At 35.6% G+C, this 12,347-nt stretch overlaps 2 protein-coding genes across 9 annotated transcripts; one reads left to right on the top strand and one right to left on the bottom strand.

The window, feature by feature from the left end:
* The first annotated feature begins 1,547 nt into the window (after nt 1-1,547).
* Nucleotides 1,548-4,754, top strand: LOC131149510 (external alternative NAD(P)H-ubiquinone oxidoreductase B3, mitochondrial-like). 4 transcript variants are annotated; one of them, XM_058100021.1, is made up of 11 exons: nt 1,548-1,633; nt 1,760-2,033; nt 2,161-2,175; nt 2,449-2,637; nt 2,778-3,028; nt 3,269-3,488; nt 3,616-3,720; nt 3,818-4,075; nt 4,168-4,296; nt 4,363-4,475; nt 4,617-4,754. In XM_058100021.1, the coding sequence occupies exons 1-11, from the start codon at nt 1,548-1,550 to the stop codon at nt 4,702-4,704; spliced, it is 1,728 nt and encodes a 575-aa protein (XP_057956004.1). In that variant the 3' UTR covers nt 4,705-4,754. The 4 variants fall into 4 exon arrangements, with proteins under 4 accessions (XP_057956004.1, XP_057956002.1, XP_057956003.1 ...); XM_058100019.1 differs by lacking the exon at nt 2,161-2,175 and having other exon boundaries at nt 2,431-2,637; nt 4,168-4,289; nt 4,356-4,475; XM_058100020.1 differs by lacking the exon at nt 2,161-2,175 and having other exon boundaries at nt 2,431-2,637.
* Nucleotides 2,399-9,930, bottom strand: LOC131149511 (pentatricopeptide repeat-containing protein At1g11900). Of its 5 annotated transcripts, XR_009135236.1 has the most exons (5): nt 9,460-9,815; nt 7,251-8,417; nt 6,429-6,830; nt 3,920-4,061; nt 2,399-3,237 (listed from the first exon to the last, which is right to left on the bottom strand). XR_009135236.1 is itself a non-coding variant. In XM_058100022.1 (2 exons), exons 1-2 carry the CDS (start codon nt 9,643-9,645, stop codon nt 7,368-7,370), a joined length of 1,236 nt encoding a protein of 411 aa, XP_057956005.1. In that variant the 5' UTR covers nt 9,646-9,930; the 3' UTR covers nt 6,176-7,367. The 5 variants fall into 5 exon arrangements, 1 of the variants encoding a protein (XP_057956005.1); XR_009135237.1 differs by lacking the exons at nt 3,920-4,061; nt 6,429-6,830 and having other exon boundaries at nt 3,020-3,237; XR_009135234.1 differs by lacking the exons at nt 2,399-3,237; nt 3,920-4,061 and having other exon boundaries at nt 6,176-6,830; nt 9,460-9,930.
* Nucleotides 9,931-12,347: the final 2,417 nt, after the last annotated feature.

Raw genomic sequence — 12,347 nt, 5'->3', positions numbered from 1 at the left:
TTTTTCCCATCCTCATCAAAGGTTCATATCAAAGCCTTCTCAAATTCAGATTGGGCTAGCTGTATGGATACTCGCAAATCAATCAGTGGTTATTGTATTTTTATTGGAGATTCCCTTGTTTCATGGAAACCAAAGAAGCAGCACACGGTATCAAGATCTTCAACTGAGGCTGAGTATAGATCAATGGCCTTCTCAATTTGTGAAATTATTTGGCTTAAAGCTCTCCTTACTGATTTGCATCAACATCACCCCCAACCAGCTCTCTTATTCTGTGATAACCAAGCTGCTCTTCACATTGCGACCAATCTAGTATACCATGAACGCACTAAACACATTGAATAGATTGTCATTTGGTGCGTGAAAAGTTGCAAGAGTGTTTGATCACTACTTTGCATGTATCTTCTGTTCATCAGGTTGCAAATTTAATGACTAAACCCTTGGGTTCTAAGTCATTCAACAATCTTTTGTCCAAAATGAATATGCATAACATTTACACATCATCTTGAGGGAGACTATTACAGCTAATAGTTAGTTTAGCTAGTTTTTCATTATTTAGCTAAGTCTGCCTTTTTCTTTTTTCAATTCAATTGGTTTTCTGGTTTCTGTTTTTCTAGTTTTTCTTTCTTCCATTCTCTGGTTATATATACAAAGAATCTTAGATTGTAAAAGATAGATTAAGGAGAAGATTTGATTAGCATAGTCTTCATTTTTTTCCTCTCTCTCGATTGCTCTCTCAGTATTCTGTTACATGACCTCTTCCTAATTTAAGAAATCAATAATAATCAAAACTTTTTGTAGCTAAAGAGCCTTAAAACACAAATTTTTTGAAAAACAATATTAAACATCGTAAAAAGTGTATTATGAGAATATCCTAAGCGCATATAAGACCCGAATGGGTCCCGCACGCGGGATGCCGAGTGTGTGCTTGAGATACTCTCAAAGACATTTTCCAGATGGCAAAATTTTCCTTTATAAAAAGAGGAAAATATTTAAGTGGCATGGGTTGCATGCCATGAGACAATGGCAGTACCATCCAACAAAAGAATTGTCCACGTATGTCTAGGACCTTAATCCGAGGACGGGCATGCAAACAAAAGGGCGTGTGGTGTAGTAATTGGACCAACGCGAGTTAAGTTCCTAATAACATGGAGAGCCCTAGTCCTAGCTCTAGTGCGAGAGAAGGACAAGTGTCCCACAAGATCAAGGTTTGACAAGTCAATGACAATCAAATATTTTCGGGGATCCAAAACAGGAATGTAGTTTAGGTGACAGTTGTCCCTTAGCCCTCGCTCCCTGCCATTAACCACAAACTCACCCGCCTAGTTCTATAATACCTTTAAAACTGTTCCCCACTTCCACTTTTCCGGCAATTCTCTCTCTCTCTCTCTCTCTCTCTCTCTCTCTCTCTCTCTCTCTCTCACACACACACACAAAAGTTTCTACAATACCCTTAATCTCTGTTCATCACTTCCATTTTTCCTACCTCTCTCTCTCTCTCTCTCTAGAAAAAGTTTCGGTTTCCCACCACAAAGAAATAAGCATTTACAATGAGGCAGTATTGGTTCTATGCAAGGGCTTTTAGAGCTTTTCATGACCATCCTACAGTTTCTAAGCTCCTTGTCTGCGCAGTCAGGTTAGTATATATATTTGTTTTGTAACACTGCAACTTTTGTTATTCTATTCGCATTTATTATGCAATTTGAATGTGTATAGTATCTAAGATAAACTTGTGTTTTTTGGACTCGCATTTTTGTTGCAGTGGTGGGGGTTTGTTGGCATTTTCTGAGAGCAAGCCATTCCACTGGGCATATGCAGATTCTGGACAAGGCGAGTGCAAGAAAAAGAAGGTGGTGGTACTTGGAACTGGCTGGGCCGGCACCAGTTTCTTGAAGAATTTGAAGAATTCCTCTTATGATGTTCAGGTGGTCTCTCCCCGTAACTATTTTGCGTTTACGCCTCTGTTGCCGAGCGTTACCTGTGGCACAGTCGAGGCACGAAGCATTGTTGAGCCAATTCGCAATATTGTCAAGAAGGTAATCCAGATTTCACATAAAAATGACACTGCACTATATTTGCACGCTAAATGCGTAATTGGCTCACATCATAATGTCTAGCTGGAAACGATAGTGTACATGGAAGTCACTGTTAAAATGGGAACAGAACATACCTACACACGTATACCATGTTCAAGTTCTTTATGGATTCTATAGTTTTCCAACTGCGTATGTTCAAAATTTAGGGACCAGTGGCCCTCTGTGGGCCAGTGGGTGAACAATTGACAATGGAAGGTTATTATCATTCTCCTATGCTGTTTCTGGTTGCAAGCACAGACTTATATGACTATTGGGCACTTTTTAATCATTTCACCTGTTAATTTTTATATTAACATGATCTGTTGGAGACTATTTTATTCTTCCTTTTCTATGGCAGAAAGGTTTAGACATCGAGTTTACGGAAGCTGAATGTTACAAGATCGATCCAGCAAAGAAGAAAGTTTATTGTAAATCCCATCAAGCCTCAAATTTGGATGGGAAACAAGATTTTACAGTGGACTACGATTACCTGGTGATAGCCATGGGAGCCCGTGCAAATACGTTTAACACCCCTGGTGTTGTAGAGAATGCCCACTTCCTGAAGGTAACCCACTGTTACGCTTTCATCACTAGCTTTTGTTGGTAGTAATGCTTCCTTCTTGAGGAAAGTTTCTGCCCACTTCCTTATCTGCATACACCAACTCTGTTATGCTGCCAACAATGGATTTTGATATTCTAGCGCAGGAAATAGAAGATGCTCAGAGGATCCGCAGGACTGTAATTGATTGTTTTGAAAGAGCAAGTCTTCCTAACCTGAGTGATGAAGATAGGAAAAAGATTCTGCATTTTGTCATCGTTGGTGGTGGTCCAACAGGTGTGGAGTTTGCAGCAGAACTTCATGACTTCATTAATGAAGATTTGGCTCTGCTGTATCCAATACTTAGGGGTCTGGTTAAAATAACACTCCTCGAAGCAGGCGATCATATCTTGAACATGTAAGCAAGACCATGGTAGTTCAAGAGTAGAAATTTTCATCAAATTATGTTGTTTTCTTTTTTTTACACCTTCTGAGATGATTCAATCTCTTAAGAGTGATTTCAACCCATCTGGGATCCGCATTCTACTAGCACACAGCAACATGCTTAATAAAAATCCATAAAATCCAGTCTTGAAACAGCATCCAGGCAACTTCAACTCAGCTTTTCTGCAGTCATATTGACAAGATCATTTTGCAGGTTTGACAAAAGAATCACTGCATTCGCAGAAGAAAAGTTTCAAAGAGATGGCATCCATTTGAAGACAGGATCCATGGTGGTGAAAGTAAATGACAAAGAAATTTCTACCAAAGAAAGAGCAACTGGTCAAAATTTATCCATGCCATATGGAATGGTAGTGTGGTCAACTGGCATTGGCACTCGCCCAGTCATAATGGATTTTATGAAGCAAATTGGCCAGGCATGTTTCTTATCTAGACCTATGCATGCCATTCCACTCTTGCATGCAATTCCAGACATGTCTGACCAAAACCAGTTGGGTATCATCCATTTCCATTGATCCAATTCTTCATTTCCCTCTTGAACAGACTAATAGGCGTGCTTTAGCAACTGATGAGTGGCTGAGGGTGGAAGGCTGTGACAGCATCTATGCTCTAGGTGATTGTGCCACAATAAATCAACGTAAAGTCACGGTATGCAAAATCCGATTTCAAATAAATGTTTGGTGACTTGTTATCAAATTATAACAATGCTAATTGGTCTCATTCTCACTTTTCTACTTGTTTTTAGGAAGATATTTGGGCTATATTCAGTAAGGCAGACAAGAACAATTCTGGCAGTCTAAACCTAGGAGATTTTAAAGAAGTCATGAATGACATTTGCGAAAGGTACCCTCAAGTGGAGATCTATTTGAAGAAGAAGCAGCTGAAAAGTATTGATGATTTGCTGAGTAGTTCTCAGGAGAGACAGTCCATTGATATTGAGTGGTTCAAAGCAGCATTTTCCAACGTGGATTCTCAGATGAAAAACCTACCTGCAACAGCCCAGGTGAACAGAGTTTAATTCAATTCTATCATACATCATTTTAGAACACATACTCATGTTCTCCTTCCATTCTTCTCATGATATTTTATTTTTAGGTGGCTGCTCAACAAGGTGAATACTTGGCTAAATGTTTCAATCGGATGGAAGAGTGTGAAAAGTATCCTGAAGGTCCTCTCAGATTCAGGGCAGCTGGGCGCCATCGGTTTCGTCCTTTCAGGTACAGAGTTGAACTTTTGTTGGTGGTTTTGTTGTCATATTCTGATGAAGGTTTCTATAATCACAGGTACAAGCATTTGGGGCAATTTGCTCCATTGGGAGGAGAACAAACTGCAGCTCAACTGCCCGGTGACTGGGTTTCTATTGGTCATAGCACCCAATGGCTTTGGTATTCAGTTTATGCAAGGTAATCCTTTTCTCAATCGCATGCCTACATGAGCATGCCAATCTTATGTGTTGCGCGCACACATACATTTTTCCATCTTCATACTTTAAACCAGTGTCAGAAGATGGAGGTTTTTAACAGTTTCTTAATATGAACATTCAGCAAGCTAGTCAGTTGGCGCACAAGAACACTGGTGGTGTCTGACTGGGGAAGACGATTCATTTTTGGAAGGGACTCAAGCCGGATCTGAGGCCAGCAGCAGCAGCACAAGCCAACTCCATCTAAATACTCTCGTATATTTTTGTCAGACAGAACAATCAAGATTTTGTTTTCTTTTCTCAACATATTTTTCCAATTTAGTTATCCTTTAAAAATTCAGGCACAGGCAGCAGACTTTGCCCAGTGTGGATTTATTTGAAGCCACTGCATGAAATTCTTTTATACATATACAAGCCACATATCACAATCACATAACATTCTGAAATTCATATATCATCATTGCAGTACCCTGCGGTCTGCACAGGCTCTAGTGTCAAACCTAAGTAACAAAGATGTCCACTGATTATGGAATCATTTCTCAGGAAAAAAAAAGGGAAAATTTAACAGTGCATGTTAAACCACAAGATAAATTATAAGTTGCCCTTAATTTTTTAAAATTCATAGCTTTAAACTTTAAAAGAAAAAAATTCAAATGCAGCTCTATGTAGTTTAAGACTTAACATCCACCCACAAATTATAGCGTTCAATTTCAATTTTCTCAAATACCAGTACCAAAGCATTTGCACAATCTCTAACCAAGCATGTGTTTGCACATGCTTTATGCATGAGATATCAGTAAAGCAAACCAATTTACCATTCAATAAATAATAGTCCACGAAACAAACTTTTTTCCTACTTTATAACAAACAAATATTTAAAATTGAATAAATAATTCATTCTAGAGAAAAACATAGCCAAAATAACAAATACTTTCAGTACGCATATAAAAAAGATATTTTTTATTTTCTACATAGATACTCTTACATTTAAAGTTTCCTAATTACTTCTTAGGTCTTCACGTGTTTGAGAAGGTGGAGCTGGGGAGTGAATCGCAGAATATTAACTACTTTATAACAAACAAATATTTACAATTGAATAAATAATTCATCCTTCGAGAAAAACACAAGCCAAAAATAACAAATACTTTCAGTACACATAAAACAGATATTTTCAATTTTCTACATAGACACTCTAAGAAGGAGGAGGAGGAGAAGAAGAAGAAGAAGAATACATTAAAAATAATATAAATATTAATAATATTATTTTATAGAAGTACAGATATATGATATTGGTATGCATTCATAAGTTTCCAGAAATTTTAAAATAAACTCAAATTAGTGGAAATCTGTTATCCTCCTACATTTTAAATTATAATATATAAATGTTTTCATAGAAGGACGTAGGTGTTTTACATTCAAAGGAAAAGAAACAGATTGAAATATTTGATTAATCCACATTAATTTATTTTTTTAATTCAAAATTACCAAAAATTAGCGTTGTAATTTTGAAAACCATAATTTTCTTTACATTTAATTTTAGTTTATTATTTCAAGTACCCATGCTGGAGTTGGGGAAGTCAGAAATTCCAACACCAATATCTCTAATTGTACAGTTCATAGTTCATACAATAAAATTTAGGTGTACTTTTAAATATTGATGGACAACTTTAAAAAATGTAAAATAAAAATAAATAGGAAAGATATCTTCTATTAGTTCATTGAAACTTCCTCCTGAGCTTGTTGTTGACAGAATACATTTTGACGTGTTTTCATAAGCACAACATAGTAAACTACACAGAAATGTATGATGCAAGATCACCCTATGCCCGTGTGTTAGAGTAGTGTAGGAAGAAAAAATGGTGGCCATCAATAAACTAATCACCACAGTTCAGTAGTAAGACATCATTGCTAAGGATCATATAAAAATACAAATGACCTGACAATTTGGTGTCGAACCTTGAAGGCCACATCCAAAGTGGGAAACTTGGAACTACCAAGCTGTGAACAGCTTTGAGCATTCCCCAGCAATTAAAGCATACGATACCAGCACCACACAGCTTAAAATAACACAATAAAAGAGGCTTTTTGAATTAAAATCTTCATATATTCATCACCAGAATATATCTTTAAAAAGCAAAACCTCAGTATCCCTGTCCTCTTATAAATGTGCTGCTTCTGCTAATCTGCTCTTTAACCTTAGAATATACACGGCAGGAGATCCTTCTCTAGGCAGTTTGGCAGCACTCAATTGCTATTGAAAGCAACTCAAATTTTACAAACTGAGCTTGGATGGATGAGCTAGCCAGACAAGTATCGCACCAATTACAAACTACAGAATCTATCACAACAGGGAAATACAAAATCAATAATAGGTCCAAATCAGTTCAATTAAATCATTTATTTGAACAACTGACTATATATGACATTCGAATATTACAAAAATTGAGGCTGATAAAAACAAATATTTTGCCATTAACAAGTATTAACATATACAAATACATGCAAAGTTTCTTTTCTATGGTTGAGTCTTCCATTACATATTATAGAATGCTGATGAGAAATCAGGAATAGTTTATCACTATGATGACGCTGAACATGATTAGCATAAGGAACACTATGGGAAGCTGAGGCACTTTTTCTGAATGGCAACTCATTTTCTCCTATAATTAATATAGGAGGATTTTAACAGTAAGAACAGAGACACCTTAGAAAGAACAAGAGAAGGAAAAAATAATTAAGAAAATTTGAATGGACATACCATTTCAAATGCAATAGATGGAAGGGGTCACCACACATATTCCAGCTGGAATAAAAACATGTGTATATACAACATTAAGATTGATCATGAATCCAGGAAGCTTGAAGTGCTTAAGTATTAGTATTTCCGTTTAAAATCCGCTGGGCCTACAAGATCCGATAGACATGAATTCATCTCATTCAGAAGAGTTGCTGCCAACTGCAATTTCCCAACCTTCTTTGAATTGTTTATGAGTGATCGATATACATAAATTGATGGGCGGATCCGCCTCCGCTTCATCTCATCAAAGAGTCTCAGTGATTCCTCAATGTTCCCTACCCGACCAAAGTTATCAATCAGTGCTGTGTAAGTTCGCAAATCTGGCTCAATTCCACATTCAGCCATTTCTTTAAAAAGCACTAAAGACAAATCTAATTTCCCCAATTTCCGCAGGGAATTTATTAAGGTATTGTAAGTAATTATATCTGGAATTATGTTGGCATGTTTCATGGAGGCAAACTCATCAAGCATTTCATCAACCCGACCTGCATGACCCCAGATCCCTAACACTGTATTATAAGTGATCAGATCTGGTTTACACTTTAGACTCTTTATATGATCAAAAATGAGCAGAGCCTTGTCAATCTGCCCACTTTTAGCAAAGGCATAGATGATTCTGTTCACAATAATTGTGCTTCTTGGAAAGGTAAGGTCTGATACATCTCTGACAAATCTGAGTAAAAGAATACAATCGTCTGTCTTTGTAAAAGCTTTGGCAAGGTTGAGATAAGTAGATGAAGTCAAGGATTCCCCAGATACTAGTGAATCCTTAAATACTTGAGATGCAAGGTCAATGTTGCTCCCTTCACCTGCTGCCGCCAAAAGGAGACTATATGTATTGGGGCTGAGGAAGATCTGTATATCACGTAATGACTGCAGTAACCTAGCAGCAGCTGAAAGATTTCCAGCTCTGCAGAACTTAGCAATGGAAGTATCTGAAATCTCTCTACCAGAGATTGGATCATTCTTTATAGCAGAAAGAATCTGATTTAAGACTTCATCTGTCAATTCACCATCATCAGAAGATGCCTGTGTTGCCTCTGTCCGATAATTTTCGATGGATTCACTGAAAATGCCAAAGAATTGCCAGATCCCTGAAGCTCTGACTGGGATGGATGTGATGTGATTCTGTATCAGAAGTCTGGTCACTAATTTTGATGTAATTGAAACATAACTCAAAAGGCTGAATTTTGCAAACTGAGTGCTAAATACCCAAAGAGAAGTCCAGACCCAAGGAACTCTGATGGATGAGAGTGGAGACACAAATAATTATGAAAGTCATCTGTTGTAAACTCACCATAAAATGTTAAAAATAGACACATGTCTAATATGCCATCAATTATTTTAATTAATTTTGTATTAGTTAAATTCATTTTTATCTCTAAGATTTGCTTACTATCACAATATGAATTATCATAAATTGTTGGACAAAATATTGTCCAGGAAACTGTTCATTGAAATTTGAAATTTATTGAAAAATATTTCAGAATATAAAAAAATAAACATTAAAGAAAGAATTATAAGTATGGATTAGTAAAAATTAGTTATAACACATTTATGTGAATATCTAAGGGGCTAAACTTGTGGAAAACAGTTTCATTATTCATTTTAATTTTTCAAAAATAAACAAAAAAAAAATTGTCAACTTGCTTTTCAGTTTTCCAAATTTTTTATAGAAAAGCTAAAAAATAATGCAACAGTTTTTTTTTACAAATATGAAAAAACTGAAAAATAAGGGGGCTTCGGTATTTCCTTGAAAAAATTTTAAATTAAAAATAAAATAAAAAAATTGACACCCACATGACACTAATACATTTTTCTATATTGCCATAAGTTATACTAATAATTCAGCATTTATATAAGAGCATTTAAAAAATAAAAAGTTTGAGACCAAATTGGGATTCTCTTATATTATACATATAAACAGTCTCTCCAAGCATGAACGGGTAAAACTGTTTGCTTCTTTCTCGTGGGCACTGAGTGATTTGCAAGAATTTTTATTTAAACTATAATGCTCAAATACTCACACTAAAACCACAAATGTGAAACCATGTTTCTCACTGCAAGAATTTTAACTTAAATTATGAACGCTCAAATACTCAAACTAAACCATAGGTTATGCCAAAAAAAAAAAAAAAAGAAGAAAGAATAATAGTACAGCTTGACTTACAGTATATAGGTAATGTATGAAGAAACCACGCATTTTCTTCACACAGACTCGGCTCGACTGTCTGATGAGTATGCGATTATTCCCATAACTGAGTCCATAAATGCCATTACCAAGGTTCGAACTGAAGACGCCTGTATATCCTCTGCAACGGAAAACTCGTCGGCAGAGCCTTGAAGCAGCAAGCATGCTTGGTTCGAGTCATCCAGTTAGCAGAGCTCGATTTCAGAGGCTACAAACAGAACCGGTCCAATCGGCGCCATGGGAAAGCCACCGGCGGTAGCTAGGGTTTGTCATCGCAGCCTGGCAGCGACAGCGTTTCCAGACGTCCAAACACTCCAGAAATGTAGAACCGAGAAATTTCCATTTTTCTGGCTGTTTTCGTTTTCCTGAAGGCCGTTTTGTCAAGCCCAGCCCGTCCAGCCAACCTGGGCTGGGCTCAGCATAGTTGAGGTACCTCCTCAGAGGATCTTTTTTTCTTTTGGATTCTTAATTTAGATTTAGGTTATTATTTTTAAAATTTATACAAATTCAAATTCAAATTCTCTCTCAATAATATTTCACATTTATTTTAAAACATACTAAATAATGATTTTATTAATTAAATTTTACTTTTTATCTCTTTATTTTTATTTCATAATAAAAGATTAAAAATAAGATGGAGCAAATTTATCATTTCATTGTGCAAGCAAAAAGATATGGAGTTTAGGTGTTACTTTTTGAGTGTCAATATTATTCTCCTATTTTTTCTTTTTCTTTTTTTTTAGGCACTCCAAATACCAACCATAGCATTCCATATTTATCTTTCATGTATTAAATGACATTGTTGATGTTGGATTCTGTCTAGGATAAACCTAGCAATGCGGATCAGATCAGATCGAATAATCTATGGCAAATTAGTCGAATTATCGAGTGAGGATATTATAATTTATATTTGACTCATTTAAATTGTGTAATTATGGCGATTTAAATCGAATAATCCGTGGCGGATGGTGGATGATCCATCATTTCCATCCCTAATATAATTTTTTTACCATTCGATGAACAATTTATTTTATAACATAATAACTAGAGTTATTTTTAAAGTTATAATTTGGTAATTGTTAAACGTTTAATAAGTAATTACAATTTTATTTTTATTTTTTTTAGAAAATGAACTTAAAGGCTTTTGTTTTTATCACAAAAAAATTGAGTATTGAGACTTGAGTTTGAATATGGGCATGTGATAGACCTATAGGCACATACAAGAGTACAAGAGTTGGGAGTTTGCAACTATGCCTTGACAAATAAAGTAAATGTTAATTGAATTGATAAGTAATAGCATATAAGATTATTAATGAATTTAAATACTAGTTGTTAGTGAATAGATGAATATCCATTGTATAAAATCCTAAATCTGTCAACCGACTTGTTTAGAGGCAGATAAAAAAAGTTTAAACCATATTCAACTCATTTAATGTGTGGATCGATTATGAGTCGGTTTTAGCAGGCCGGATTCGATTTGGATTAATGGATTTTATCCATTTTGTCAAACCTAGTACGGGATGTCGGCAAAAGGAAAAGGGGTAGTCCTCAAATGAGGAATGTTTGGGAAAAATAATGAGTCAAATGACACAAAGTCAACCTTTTTTTTTTTTACATTATAGGAAAAATAAAGAAAAATTCTGAAATAGGTTAACGAAAATCAGATTTTGATTTCGTGAGTACATTTGTGCGTAGAAAAGGTGATTAGCCAACTATTTCAGTTACGATTAGTCTTTAGTACCCCTATCGGCACTCATTCAATGAATGATTATCGCACTTTTGTGTGCATGTCTTCCAAAAAAATGACATTTTGTGAAACCTATACGGTAGACTGAACCCCATAAAGGCCCCACTACTTCTCCATGTTGAAAACGATCAAAAATTTGTTCAGAAAAAAAATATATATAGGGCTAAACCTACCTCATTCAGGGTAAACTGCCTACATACCCGAGGCATGGGATCAAGCCAACATGGTTCAGGACAAAATATTTTGGGTTTAGGTATTTTTTAAAGGAATCCTCCCCCCACCCAAAAAAGAAGGATCACTATTAAAAAAACAAGAGATTAAAATAAATGAGGAGAATTCGAGATTTTTAAGTTGGAGAAGCCACCTCAAAAATGGGTCTTTGAAAATCAGGAATGGGACCTGATTTTAGAAAGAAAAAAAATGGCCTCATTTCGAGAAACAATTATGCTAAATCCAATTTGCGAGAATCCAAAAGACTTTTAAGGTCGGAAAAACATTTTAGGATATAATTCAATCTTGGAAAACAAAATTGGGATTTATTTTCATGTATGAGGCAAAATTGGCAATGATTTCTTTTGATAGAGAATTTTCGTAGGGCCCATGTGGAGAAATTAATTCCCCAAAGGTCTTATTAGAACGAGTTCGGAAGGTTTCATGGGATCAATGCGGGGAAATTAATCCCATAGGAGTCCCATTACTTAACGATAGAATTCTTTTAAAAGATAACACTCATTTTTCAAATTTCAAAACCAGGAGAACGAGTTAGGGGGATTTTATGGGATCCATTGTTGTGAAAAATAAGGGCCACCTCTCCCAACAATGCGCAGCGGAATGAACATTGTATAAAGGATCACACATACTTGCAATAAACAAAATGGTGATAAACAGAAAACATTCCACAGCCATAACAATATAAAGAGAGTAATAATAAAGGCAATGACACCAGGAATTATGTGATTCGGCAAAGCCTACATCCACAGGAGCAATCGACAAGAGATTCACTATGAAAATCAAAATCTCACAATACAATGATCTTCTCTCCTTCTTTCACCCTCTCTTACTCTCTTATATGTTGAAATATGCCCAGAATGACATATATAACAATCCCTTAGAGGTTTCC

The sequence above is a fragment of the Malania oleifera genome, chromosome 2 (genome assembly GCF_029873635.1).
Source record: "Malania oleifera isolate guangnan ecotype guangnan chromosome 2, ASM2987363v1, whole genome shotgun sequence".
In the NCBI taxonomy this organism is placed as follows: Eukaryota; Viridiplantae; Streptophyta; class Magnoliopsida; order Santalales; family Ximeniaceae; genus Malania; species Malania oleifera.
Note: the sequence above shows the minus strand (reverse complement) of the source record. Positions and strands in the feature narration are given on the sequence as shown.